Source organism: Neopsephotus bourkii, unplaced genomic scaffold, assembly GCF_033783945.1.
Source record: "Neopsephotus bourkii isolate Nb327-2 ecotype Australia unplaced genomic scaffold, CSIRO-AGI_Nbou_v1 NB_719, whole genome shotgun sequence".
NCBI lineage: Eukaryota > Metazoa > Chordata > Aves > Psittaciformes > Psittacidae > Neopsephotus > Neopsephotus bourkii.
This window is the reverse complement of record NW_026901218.1, coordinates 2,754,870-2,767,347: the sequence shown is the minus strand read 5'-3', so window position 1 is coordinate 2,767,347 and position 12,478 is coordinate 2,754,870. Positions and strand designations below refer to the sequence as shown.

At 46.0% G+C, this 12,478-nt stretch overlaps 1 protein-coding gene across 1 annotated transcript in view; it reads right to left on the bottom strand.

The window, feature by feature from the left end:
• The window catches only part of SYNPR (synaptoporin), a 108,552-nt gene extending 99,611 nt beyond the window's left edge, over positions 1-8,941 (bottom strand). The window contains exons 1-2 of the mRNA XM_061354273.1: positions 8,797-8,941; positions 8,622-8,687 (exon numbers count right to left, since the gene is read on the bottom strand). Coding sequence (XP_061210257.1) covers positions 8,622-8,687; positions 8,797-8,814 — 84 coding nt within the window. The 5' untranslated portion in view covers positions 8,815-8,941. The remainder of the gene's footprint in view (positions 1-8,621; positions 8,688-8,796) is intronic.
• Positions 8,942-12,478: the final 3,537 nt, after the last annotated feature.

Sequence of the window (12,478 nt, the reverse complement as noted above, 5' to 3'; positions counted from 1 at the left end):
CCTAATATTAGGAAGGTCTGCAAATGCAGTGTCAAATATGCACACAACAGTGCAAGTGCCAAAGGATTTGAGCCGAGGCATCAGTTGAGAAATAATACAGAAGAGCAGAGAATTACCAACAGGAAAAGTGAAGACTAAGGACAGACACAACAAACTTCTTTTTGAAATTGAAAGAGCTACTGAAGAGCCATTATTATAAATTACTTCCTGATGTATCTATGGTCTTGCCGATGTTAGTTAGCATTTCTTTCCGAGATCATCTGGACAGAATTTCACCCTCAGTACTTCAGTCAGGCTGTATGCAGCTGGTCTGGTATTTCTCATAGAATAAAGATCAAATTGACAGACTGAGAGTTTTGCAGTGGTGCTGGGACTATTCACCTCTCATCTGATAATGTATAACTCACTGGTATCTTCCCGCTCTATAGTATTTCTCCTGCTTCCTTAACACAGGGAAACAGGGGACGACAACATCCCTACAGATCTCAGAGCCAAGGATGCTTGTTGGGGTCTTCTTAACAAAGAGACCCCCCTCTCCCCTGACAAAAGCCTCCTGTCTAGGCCATCATGATGTCTGACCACTCTGAAAATACCCTTATTAACTTCAGCTTTGGCAATGGCACTGACAAACTGAGATGTCTGTACCAGCGCTTATCTGGGAACAGGAGCCCACAGAGCTCCCCCCAACTTTTATCCCAAGCTCCAGGCAGCAACACTTGCTGCTCCCCACAGCATTAGCTCATCAGCTCCCACAGGCTGTGCCTCTAAAACAGTCTTCTCCCCAGATGGTAAGGCATTTTGGAAAAGGCACAGACAGAATAGCTCATTGAGAGAAACACGTTTATCCATTGGAACACCATAAAGAAGGGAAAGGTAAAACAATAAAGGACAATGAGTATGTTACTCCAGCCTTTCCTGGCTATTTCTCATGGATCATGCATGTACCCCACTGCTTAAAGATCAAAGTTGGCGTTAAGTTTTAAGATCTTTCTTCTTTCCTCTCCGCACTGAAGACCACAACATTGCTTTCTCCCACATATGGCTGTTTATGTGGAAAACCCCTTCTCTTGAGGGACCATGTCAGTCTAATCCTCTGCTGATTCTCCTCCTGTAGCAGCATTATGAAAATACTCAGCCCTGGCAGTAACCACACTGTCTGATGCTGGATTCCCTGCCTGGGCTTCACACCCTCTCACCACAGCCAGCCTTTGAGCCTGACTGACAGGAGTTCTCACCTCACCATGCATTTCAGCGTAGGCTGGAGCACTTTGCAAATGTATGCAAATACTGCATGCAAAAATCCTCTGGGCTGCACACTCAGCAATGTGCCCACATCCACAGGCAACACCTAATGTTTGCTGTTTATATTAAAGGTTCTTAGAGAATACTTCCTTACTTGTGTGAATGCCATTACCAAACCTTTACAATGCCATAATTTCTATGTACAGTTATAATCATTGAAAACCCCATCATTTTATGCAATTTAAACATTTCCTTAAGAATGGGGAGCAATATTAGATTTTCTAATGGAGTGAAGCATTCTGAATGGGAAAATACTACTTCCAAAGAGAAACCCAAGAAATCTCTCCAGTTGCCTGGAGATAAAACTGTGCAAATTAATCAAAGCAAAAGCTTACAGTTTGTCTATATTCAGTATTCTTTCACTTTTGCCAAAAAGCAAGCTGTCACCTTAGCAACTATGCCACACTTTACAGTACATATGCCACTTTGAACAAACACCTTAAAAGCAGCACCTCCACACTGTATGTTCCTTTCCATCATGTTCCTTACAGCACTTTGCAGATCCCCCCTGAGAGTAAAAACCATTAAGACCCCTTTGGGTAGTTGCCAGGCTGGACAGGCAGACAGAAGGCCAAGTGCTGTTTTCCACCCTGCACCCCAGGACCAGAGCACTACTTAACCACTTTTATTTGATGACAAAGAAGAAAGCTGTGCTTGCAGAGCTGAGGCCTTAGCACTTTGCCATCCATTGCCAGCCCTGTGCAGAGCCCAGCATCTCCTGCTTTCTGCTTCTCTCCTCCTTCATCAAGAGGAGGTCTCTACAGAGCAGAGTGGAGACTTCAGCCAGGGAGCAGAAGGTCTCCCACCCCTTTATTCACATGTGCAGTGAATACAGCATGGCTTGGGTTGGAAGGGACATTAAATCTCATCCAGTTGCAACCCCTGCCATGGGCAGGGACACCTTTCACTAGAGCAGGTTGCTCCAAGTCCCTGTGTCCAGCCTGGCCTAGAACACTGCCAGGGATGGGACAGCCACAGCTTCTCTGGGTAACCTGTGCCAGTGCCTCAGCACCTTCATAGCGAATGAAAGGGTTTTATCACAAGCACCTTGAATTCTGTCCTCCTCCAACTGCAATGACTGAATCCAGAGATGTCAACATGCAGGGCTTTTACCCACGGCTCCGATTATGTAGATGCTGATTTACAGGAGTGATGACTGAAACATCTCCCTCATAAAAATTGGCAAGGAGAATTTAACTGTGTATTGTCGAATGGCAGAGCCCTGTATCTCCATGCATCTGCTTGCTAGTTTGAAAGTCAGATCATTTTTGTTCTTCCTTTCATAGAAACCTGGTTTGCATATATAATCAAATTTAGCATTAATGAGTCTCTCTCCTTATCTCTATTCCTACTGCTTCAAACAGCTACACTTGGATGACACCAGCCATCAAAAGTGCTTACTTACCATGAGGAGGCTTAACCAGTTTAACCCTGGGATTTCCACAAAAGCAGTACATAACCCTAAAAGTCCTGCCTCCTGGAGCACTGTAGCTCAACCATATGCACTAAAATCCTCTGTTTTATACCAGGTCCCACTCTGGGCTGCTAGAGAATCATCAAGATTTAAATGAATCATTATGTGCCCTTTTGAAATCAACCTTTCTGTGATCACAACATGAGCCTAAGGGGAAAATGGTAGGTATTTTCCTGATGAAAGATGTCATTTATCTGCAATGTGGTCAGGCATTGCTGACCTTTCTCATTCCTTCCTTGCCTGTACCAGCATTTGCACCATTGAACAGCAACATTTTGATGGGACAACACTGTTCAGTTTTCAACAAGATCTGTACACAGATAAACATGCATGTGAGGAGCATGCAGAACAGCCAGTGCTCTGCAGTCTGCATAAAACCATGGGATCACAAGACAGACTTTCTGCTCTTCCACTTGGGTTCTGGGTTTTCAGTCTTTAGGGCTTCCATTCATCTGCTACCCTGATCCAAACGTGCATGGTTTATCAAAGCCAAAGCTTTCAGAATCACAAAACTCCCAGAAGTAGAGGCTTTATAACCACAAGGTAAAACACCACATAGGCATTGTTATTGCTGCTGCTGCCTTTATCCCAGTCCCTCTGACAGAGTGGCATATGGCTTTCACATCTGGCTCTGACAAGACTACAAAAACTTTTCAGATCTTAGACATCAGGTTCTATTGTGTGCGATGGGAAATGGCAAAATCTACCTCCCACTTCTTCCTAATAAAAATACTTGTCCAAGAGAGTTCCCTGCCTGCAGGTTACTGATGCCCCAATACGTGTTTGTAAGTTGTAGGTGCAATGACAAGGGCTGGCAAAAACAACACAGAGGACTCAGGTCTCTTGGATGCTCACATCCTCTTGCTTCACTGAAGCAGTTTTCATCTGTAGAGAGCTGCAGTGTATTTTGCATGCATTATGCTAAGCTGCCTATAAGAAATCATCCAATTAATGGCAGCTTACAGAGGAGGGTTAGTTACATGGTAATTATCTTTCTAATATTAAAATACCATACAAATGGATTTACATGTTTTGATGAAGTGGCATGTGTTTCACTGACCTGACACTACACATGCAAGATCTCAACGGTAGTAAGTAGCACCAGGTACTGAAGAACAGGTACAACCTATATCTCAAGGCAGACATAAAAAAAAAAAAAAAAAGAAAGAAAATAAAAAGAAAATACAACAGTACAGTTTTTACATGTGTTTATGTGCCTTACACACCAGGGTGAATAGACCTAACACTAAATGCAGCATTGCATAAGCCACTTCAGCAAGCAGAAAGAACCATTCTTTTCATCAAGGCTTTTCTTTTACCGTGAGAGTAGAGAAGACCAAACACTCAACTCTTCCAAGCCCTGCATCCGTATGGAGCATGAAGCTCTAGCAAGGTTACTCTGCTCCTTCGCCTGAAGTCTCTGCCCATGTCAGAGTAGACAGCAGCCTTCTGGTTAAGCAAAAGCCAGACACACACAAGCAAATATGATGAAGAGTCTCAAGCAACTATAAGAATATCTCAGGCCCATAATACACTATACAGAGCAAACTACTAATCACACATGCCTCATGCAAGCATTACCTTCTTAATTTGCCCCCCCCCCCTTATTTTCAGCATCTCAAGTTATTTAAGCTTTTCTAGGACACACTTGAAAGCATGCAGCTACTTATGTCCATTCATATGCATGCAAATATAATCCAACAAACGTGCTCCATGTCCAGATGAGCAATCAGCATTAGGACAAAAGACAAGACTTGTCATCAGTCTTTCAAGACTGATTCCCTTTGCCTTCCAAACACACATCTGTTTGCAAGGCGAGGGGTGCTAACCCTTTCAAAATCTATACAATCAAAGCAAGCTTGACTCTTACATATATACAGAATCTATATAACCGAAGCAGCAGCCTGGCCTTTTTCCTAGCTCACCAGGCAAATAGTCACTTCATGCAAGCAAGGAAGCAACGCAAGGTTAGCTTGGTCCACGTATGCACACATTTCCAAATCACTTTGCAATTCCTTTCTCCACTTTGCCACCAAAAATGAGTGGCAGGTTGCTGCCCAAGTCCCCTGCACTGCTTTGAATGTCTTTGGTGCATCCCATGAAGATGCTCATCAGCAGTGACTATATGGAGTCATACAAGGCCTGGAATGTATTTTTCTGCACAAAGGCAAGACTTAAAACAACTCTTCAGACACATTTGGGTTCACTGAGCATCCTAATGTCCACATCCAAGTTGTCTTATCAAGAACAGCCCCAGTCTCCACAGGATTTGTCCTACAACATAAACAACTCACTTCTGCCCCAATACAAGCAGCACTGGCTTAAGATAGAGCTACTTTTATGGTCTTTGTGCCCAAAACACCCATTCTGTTGTGCCTAGACAGGGCTGCAAGCTGGCAGAGCAGGGAGCAACTGTGAAACAACCACCAGCAGATAGTCAGGAAGGCAATCATAGCACCTCCCAGCTTGCAAACTGGTGGAGTTCCTGCATCTGTGCTAGTTACAATGGAAAGATGTGCTGGACATCACTGCAGCTCCCATTGTTTTACCTTGAAATAGGACAGTTTGCTTTGCAGGAGGGAAGTGGTTTGTGGCAAAGCACTGCAGGAAAGTAGCAGAAGTAATTACAAACCTCAGCCTAGTGACACAAAGTTGCCATTTTCAGACACATAGTTAGATAAAAGGATACATGAGGTAGCTCATGCATCACTGGAATGGGCAGAGCCCTGCTTTTTTGGCGTAATCTCTCTTGTAGGGCTCCAAAGAGGCAATGAGCTCAGAAACCTGCTTGTCTTGCTCACTGTTTGTGAACCCTAATAAAAGCCATCTAAATACATCCAGAGATTCACAGAAATTAACCCAGGGAAACAAACACATTTCTTCTTTGTCATCTTTCCTTGTTCGTTATTGTCAGGTGCGTGTGTAGGAGAGCCTCTTTTCAACTGAAGTTGTAATAGTGTTTGTGTCATTGCAACTGGTCGTAGTGCCACAACAGATTACCATGAGAAATAAGCTTCAGAAGGACACCATCTTCTCATGCAAAGATCTGTGGAGTAACAGCCAAGGCAATAAAGAAAAGCAAGAACAAATACAGCTTGTAAACAGCTTTTTCCTGCCCCTGCTACATGTCATGAAGCAAGAGCTGACTCTAAGCTGGAAAAATATCAGGGTCTATCTTGCACAGCCGTGTGTGCAGTTTTCCAAGCCCAGATCTGTGATCCACATATTCCAAGTACACAGTCTATTACCAAGGTAGAGTTCAAAAATTGCAACTCTTGCTTAATTGCTACCAGATACTTTTTCTTTTCTCCTTTTCTCCTTTTTTTTTTTTTTTTTTTAACCTTTCCTGGGCCTGAGCCAATGTTGTCTCTTAATGGCTTCTAAATGCAATTTCTTGGTTGAAAATAAAGAGTGCAAAGTACATAGGAAATACCAATGAAAATGTGTCACAGCGCTGTGAATATTGAGAAGAATCAGTTTTATCTCAGCATCTTCTCTCAGGGTGTTAGGCGACAGTCAAAGCAGAAGATTGAAAAAGGTCAGATAAAGTCCTTGCTCCTTAAGACAATGATCCACTCCTGAGCCAGACTTCAGGAAACTGGAATTTGCACATCTATGGATTAATTCTGCAGTGGATACATTTTCCCACCTGAGAAACCTGCTGCCACTTCAGTTTACTTCAGATTTGCAAACATTTGCACTCATTAATACACAGATTCCATCAGCACCATAATACAAGAGGTTTACGAATAAAGACATGCTGATCCTAAGCCACCATGGACCTATACAAATTGCCCAACAGATAAGAGTGCAGATTCAGGGCTGGACCAGCTGAGGACACGTTTGGTGTACACCATCTCCACACCACCAACCTCTCTGAGGAACCCCCATATCTCTGCTGTCTGTGCTGCAGCACCACAAGCCTCCCTCCAAGCATGAGAGCCACCCAATACCCTGAATCACGGCATCACCAGCTGGGCTATGAACTTTATTTCTTTGCAGATGCAATCTAGGACTCAAGTGGGAGGTGTTAGAAAGTGTAATCTGACTGTACTGATCAAGCATACCGTGGCTGCGAGGCTGCCGGGGGAATGTGGAAGTGGATGCAGAATCAGCTGGAGCATGTGGTCTTTTAAAGTTTAAAATGATAATTAGGGGGATAAAAGGAGCTTGAGGGAGAGATGGGCACTTAGCTGAAATGAGATGGTAAAGAGGTGGGTAGCAGTTGGTAGGCATGGTAAGAGAATGAAGATAGAAGCAACAAGACGAAGTGAATGGAGCTGGTATATGGGTGATCCAAAAAGCCTTTCAAGAATATAATAAAATCAAACACAAACAACAAAATGCCAAGTCTCCCACACATCATAACATGCTTAATTCTACTTACACATAGATGTCAAAAGGGGAAAAAGCGATTTCTCAGACCATCTTAAATGTTAACACACTTTGCACCCTTCCCTTGCATTCCCTTATGGCCAAGAACTGATACATCCCAGCCATGGCAGCAGAGCTATTTACCTACAGCCGCATATGCATTCATATGTACACAGACAGGCAACGTGCGGATAGAGCAATTAGAAGAGTTCTACGTGTGGCTTTCAACCATGACAACAGCAGCTTTTATATTCGGTCACTGGAAGAAGTTAGAGATGTAGGAAACTGTCAAGAGAGGAGTTCACACTTGCTGTCCTGAGGGTGTAAAACTCCACCGGGAACAGTTTCCTCAAGGGCACAGCCTGCACCCCCTCCCCCAGAGCCCTTGCTGGAGGAGCTCGCTTCCCAACCACCATTAGACACAGGGCAGATAGTCAAAAGACCATTCTCCCCCCATTAGACACAGGGCAGATAGTCAAAAGACCATTCTCCCAGCACCTATTTGCCATAGAAATAGCTTTGCTCCACAGCAAGTGATGCAGAGCAGCTGAAGCACCCTTAGACCAGTGTCTAAGGCTCAACCAGGCTCAACCCCTGGATGTCCTGACTGCTCTTTGAGACGGCGGTAGCAGCACCAGGTGGGATTGGGGGGAGCTCTGGGTAAGGAACACAAGGTACCTTATCCATGCTCTGCATGCAGGTCACCCTCTGTGGGGCTACCTCATCCCAAGCCTGTGGCACCACCACATCCTCATCACCCAGCTCCACCAGACCTGGTGCTTCGACGTGCCCAGCAGTGAAGAGGAGCTGCTGAACATGGGCAGAGATGGGGTCTGGTGTTAGCTGTTACCCCCAGCACACCAAACCAGCCTCTCACAGCGGGTGGAACGTGAATAAACGCACCCACACGGGGACTCAACCCCCAAAATATATGGCTTACATAATTCCCCAGCCAGACGGCGTTAGGGAATGTGATTAATCCTCCATGACATGTTCTGAACTTTCCGTTCAGAGAGGCTCTTTCCTCCCGCAGACCTACTGGCGATGAATGTCATTTGACCTGCAGACTTCACTACGAATGAGCATCAGAGCAACAAACAGTGACATTGCTCCGCAAACCAATTATCTGCCTCTTTCGCGGCTCGGCCCAGAGACAAGTTTGCTAAATGCATAATGAGGATTATCCCCCCCCCCTCAACCTTCCCGTTTAAAAGAGAATAAATGGTTTATATCCAGCGCAAGAATGGAAAGGGGGGGGGGGACGGGACGGGGGGACGGACACGGACACACACAAGCACGGCACCCAACCCACCGGGCTACATCACTGGAGGATGTGAGCCCTCAAACCAAGCCCCCAGCCCCAATCCCGACCTTTTCCCACCTGTTCCGCGGGGCGCACTTCGGGGGTACCCCCCCCCCCAAACCCACCTGCGGCCGAATCGCTGCCCGACTCCCCCCCTTCAGGACTCACCCACTCGAGCACCCTGAGGAAGGCCAGCGGCTCCTTCACCACGCGGAAAGTGCCCGCGGAGGCGAGCTGCGGGCAGAGACAACGAGTCAGCACCGCGCCCGCTGCCCGCTCCGCGCACCCCCCGCTCCATCCCGGCCGATTCCCCCCCGCATCCCGCCCGCGGGGCTCCGCGCACCTGGTCCACCGCCTCCATGGCGCCGCAGCCCCGCGGAGCCGAGCGGAGCCGAGCGGAGCGGAGCCGCCCCCGAGCACGCCGGGCGGAGCAGCCGGGCGGAGCCCCGCACACCCCGCACCGCCCCGCACCGCGCCCGCCGCTTCTTAAACCGGCATTAGTCTGGGGTTAAATGATTGTTTTATTCCGGGGCAGGAAGGAAAAGGAAAGGGAAAAACAAGATGAAAATAACCCGGCTCCTGCGTCGCTTGCGGAGGAGCCGGTAAGGTCTTGGTAGCAGCAGCAGCAGCGATGGGGATGGCACCACATTGCATCCTGTCCTTCGTGCCGCTCCCGCCCTCCCTGGGGTCTGTGTCAGCAGAGCGCAGCTTAGCTAGACTGATCTCAGAGCACTCCCTCCTCTTGTTTCTGTAGCGTTTGCTTGACAGCAGAACGATTTCTGCCTTACTGTTGTTTTGGCCTTTCCCCCCTAACATAGCCTTAATAATGACAACACATCCCGGGTGGCACAGCCTGGCTGGAGCAGCAGCTCCCTGTGTTCATCCACACTTGTGCTGCCCTAGCTTGTTGACAGCATTTCCAGATCCTCATGGCATTCAAGCATCACCATGAGGATTTTGCAATGAAGCCAGGTCCTGCCCCAGCAAAGTGCAGAGGGCACAAACTCATCACCCTGTGTAACAGCACACATCCAGCAACTGGATTCAGTCTGCAGCTCTGCAAACACTCAGATGTTCAAGTGAACTGCCACCCTGACAACCAGCTGTGCCACCAGCAGGACACCAGTGCTCAAATAGGATTTGGAGTCTAAGTAGGTCAGAGACTACAGTATCTGCCTAAAAAATACCTGAAGCTTTTATGCCCTGTAAGGAACCAGCCATCTGCAAAAGTTTAATAAGGCATTGCTCAGACTGAAGCTCCGTTTAAAAAAAATCAATAGTACCAGAATGTCTTAGAGTAAACAAGATGCACTGGGAGTGATGTGAAGGTTTAACTGGAATTTGAGGCAGGGGATTTTGTGTCAAAGTCACGGATTTGCAAGAGTGGAAGTCTGTAGTAGCAATAGGACAGGGTCCAGATGTGTTTTTATAAAATAAATTTTAACCCCACCGAAACCAGCTTTGAGGTCAGAATTGAAAACACATTGTATTTTTCTTTACGAAAAAATGTTGTGTTTCGTGCCCTTTTTCTGCCCTAGGAGAGAAAAAATGGTGGGGGGGGGGGGGGAATGGATAAAACCAGATAACTTTTCCTTACAAAATATTACCAAGCAAGCTTTTATTTATTTAAATAATAACCTCTAGGAAACACAAAACGCTTCTCAGCAATTCCAGCAGCTGCCTGCTGGTGGCCTGGTGCTATGGGAGGCTGAGCCCTTCACAGAGGCACAGGGACAAAGTTTTCCCCAGTCTCCAGAAGACAAGAGTGGGCAGGGACACACAATATGCCTCTGACCTCCAGCCAGAACGTCTCCACCGGTGCCGGTGGTACAGAGCCAGGTCAGTGCGAGCCTTCAGCGCTCACAGCTGAGGAAGAGATTAGCTCGGTTCCCAAGAGGAGCAGGGTAACTGTGCTCCCTCCTGCAGGGATTGCAGCGCCGGTATCTGATCTCAGCTCTAATTTGTGCTGACACAAGAACTACTAAAGTTTTCATCCGTGGGAATTTTCATTGCTTGTGGTTTACTGTAACTCTCGTGCTGTTTTCTTTAGCAGGTTTCTTTCATGGAGAGACTTGAAGCTGTGGATGTACTGAAGGAGCTCAAAAACCTCCAGAGATCAAGAAAATAATGAAATATTCAATAAAGGCATAACTGAGAAGTCAGCTGGGGAGAGGTGGAGACTTTTTTTCCCTTAATTTTACTAATAGTATATTTTGGGAAAATATGCCAAATCCCCATTAATTGCCATGGAGAACTGGAAACCTAATTCACTCACCGTGTAGTAATCACCTTTCATTATAGCATTATAGATTTGTAGTAGCACTTGAACTTCAGTATTCATAACCTGTCAAAGATAACAATATTTGCTTTTGGTTTTCTAAGTCCTTCACCACTGGTAGGTTGGGCTCTCTAAAAGCCTGGGGTGGTTTCCTCACTACTCTCTAGCTTGCAGCAGTGACCAGAGATCCCTCATGCTGCATTTTCCATTCCCTTTCTACCATTCCAGCTGTGTTTTGGCTTGGTGCTCTTCAGTGCTCAACCATCCCACCTCAGCTCCCTCTTTGGCTGGAAATCATTCCAGGACCATGACAGCAACCCGATTTTTATAGTCAGTTCCTCTTCTAGCCATTATTAAGTCTTCCAGATATCTATTTGCACTTCAATATGGCAAAGTGTCTGGCTTTCACAGTTGCTCTCTTTATACATGATCCCAGTTAGCTCAAAAGCAAGAGCTAACTCTTTCCCACTGCTCAAGTTTCAAAACCTTGCTCTGCAAATGACATGAAAGATCCACACTTCTTTTGATACCACATAGTAAAACACAGTCTGAAATGTACGTTCAAACAAGCAGAGGTATGTCTGCAACTACTGGAGGTACCACAAGAAGCTATATATCAAGATACTAAATTATATTCACTGTTCTCACACCTGGATGACTGTTCTGGACATGCATGAATCAAAAACCACTGTACAGGTACAGTTACAAATCTCAGCAATGAATGAAATATAGTCTGGAGAGACCCGAGGTGTTTCAGAGGGACACCCCGTGTGCTCCCTAAGGACATAAGCCTCCTGCCCTTTCCTTTCCATGGAGAGAGTTCACCAGTGCCATAAGGGAAGCAGCAATGCCAGTCCCTCACAGGATATTATTGATTAAGTGCTCTTCCCTCTTCAGGGAAATCAGTTTAATTGGCACAAATCCTGATAGAACAAGTTTAAAAGCTGAAGTCCTCATTTCAGGATTAGCATCTTGTCCAGCTACAAGCAGTGATTTCTTTTCTGTCTCTAGGAAGCACATACCCTGTTTTTTCATTTGGCTACAGAAGGTGGGAAGCTTCCCTGATTAATGGCAAATGCAAGAATTGCATCTGTTGGATGTTACAGATCAGTAGGAAAAGCATCAAGAGGTACCTACCTCTCACTCTTGCCTTGGAAAGGTTTTTTTTTTTCAGAGCTCTACCAAAAGATACATGTTAGGCTTCTAACCTGCCGGCATCTGTATTTTGGCAAATAGTTTCCTGTGTCCTCCAAGTACCAGGGCAACTAAATTCAGCCTTTTGCTCCACAGGCATAGACTGCAGCCCACACTGTGCTTGAAAGCCGCAGATCAATGCTAGCAGCATTGCCAGCACATGGCTCAGGCTCAAATTGTCCCTGTGGGAATGGAGAAATGGGCATTGCAAGGAGACACTGACTTCAGGAATGGGAGTGATGCTGCAGACCCATACCAACCTTGAGAGACTGAAAGAGGACAGCAGGGACTTGTCTTTGCTTGGGACATCTTTTGTTTAAATCTTACTTCCATCTACTAATGGGGAAATAGTAAGGAATGATCTCTCATTCTGCCAGACTGGACATTAAATGTAAGCCAGATATACTTACAGGTATAGGCACGCACCCCAATAAAAAGTAAATAGCTGAAAATGCATCCCTTCTTGCCTGGGGCAGAGCACAAAGCCTATGACCCATGGGTCATTTGGGCTGCAGCAGGGAGGACCAGACGGTGGGGACACCCGGTCTGAAGC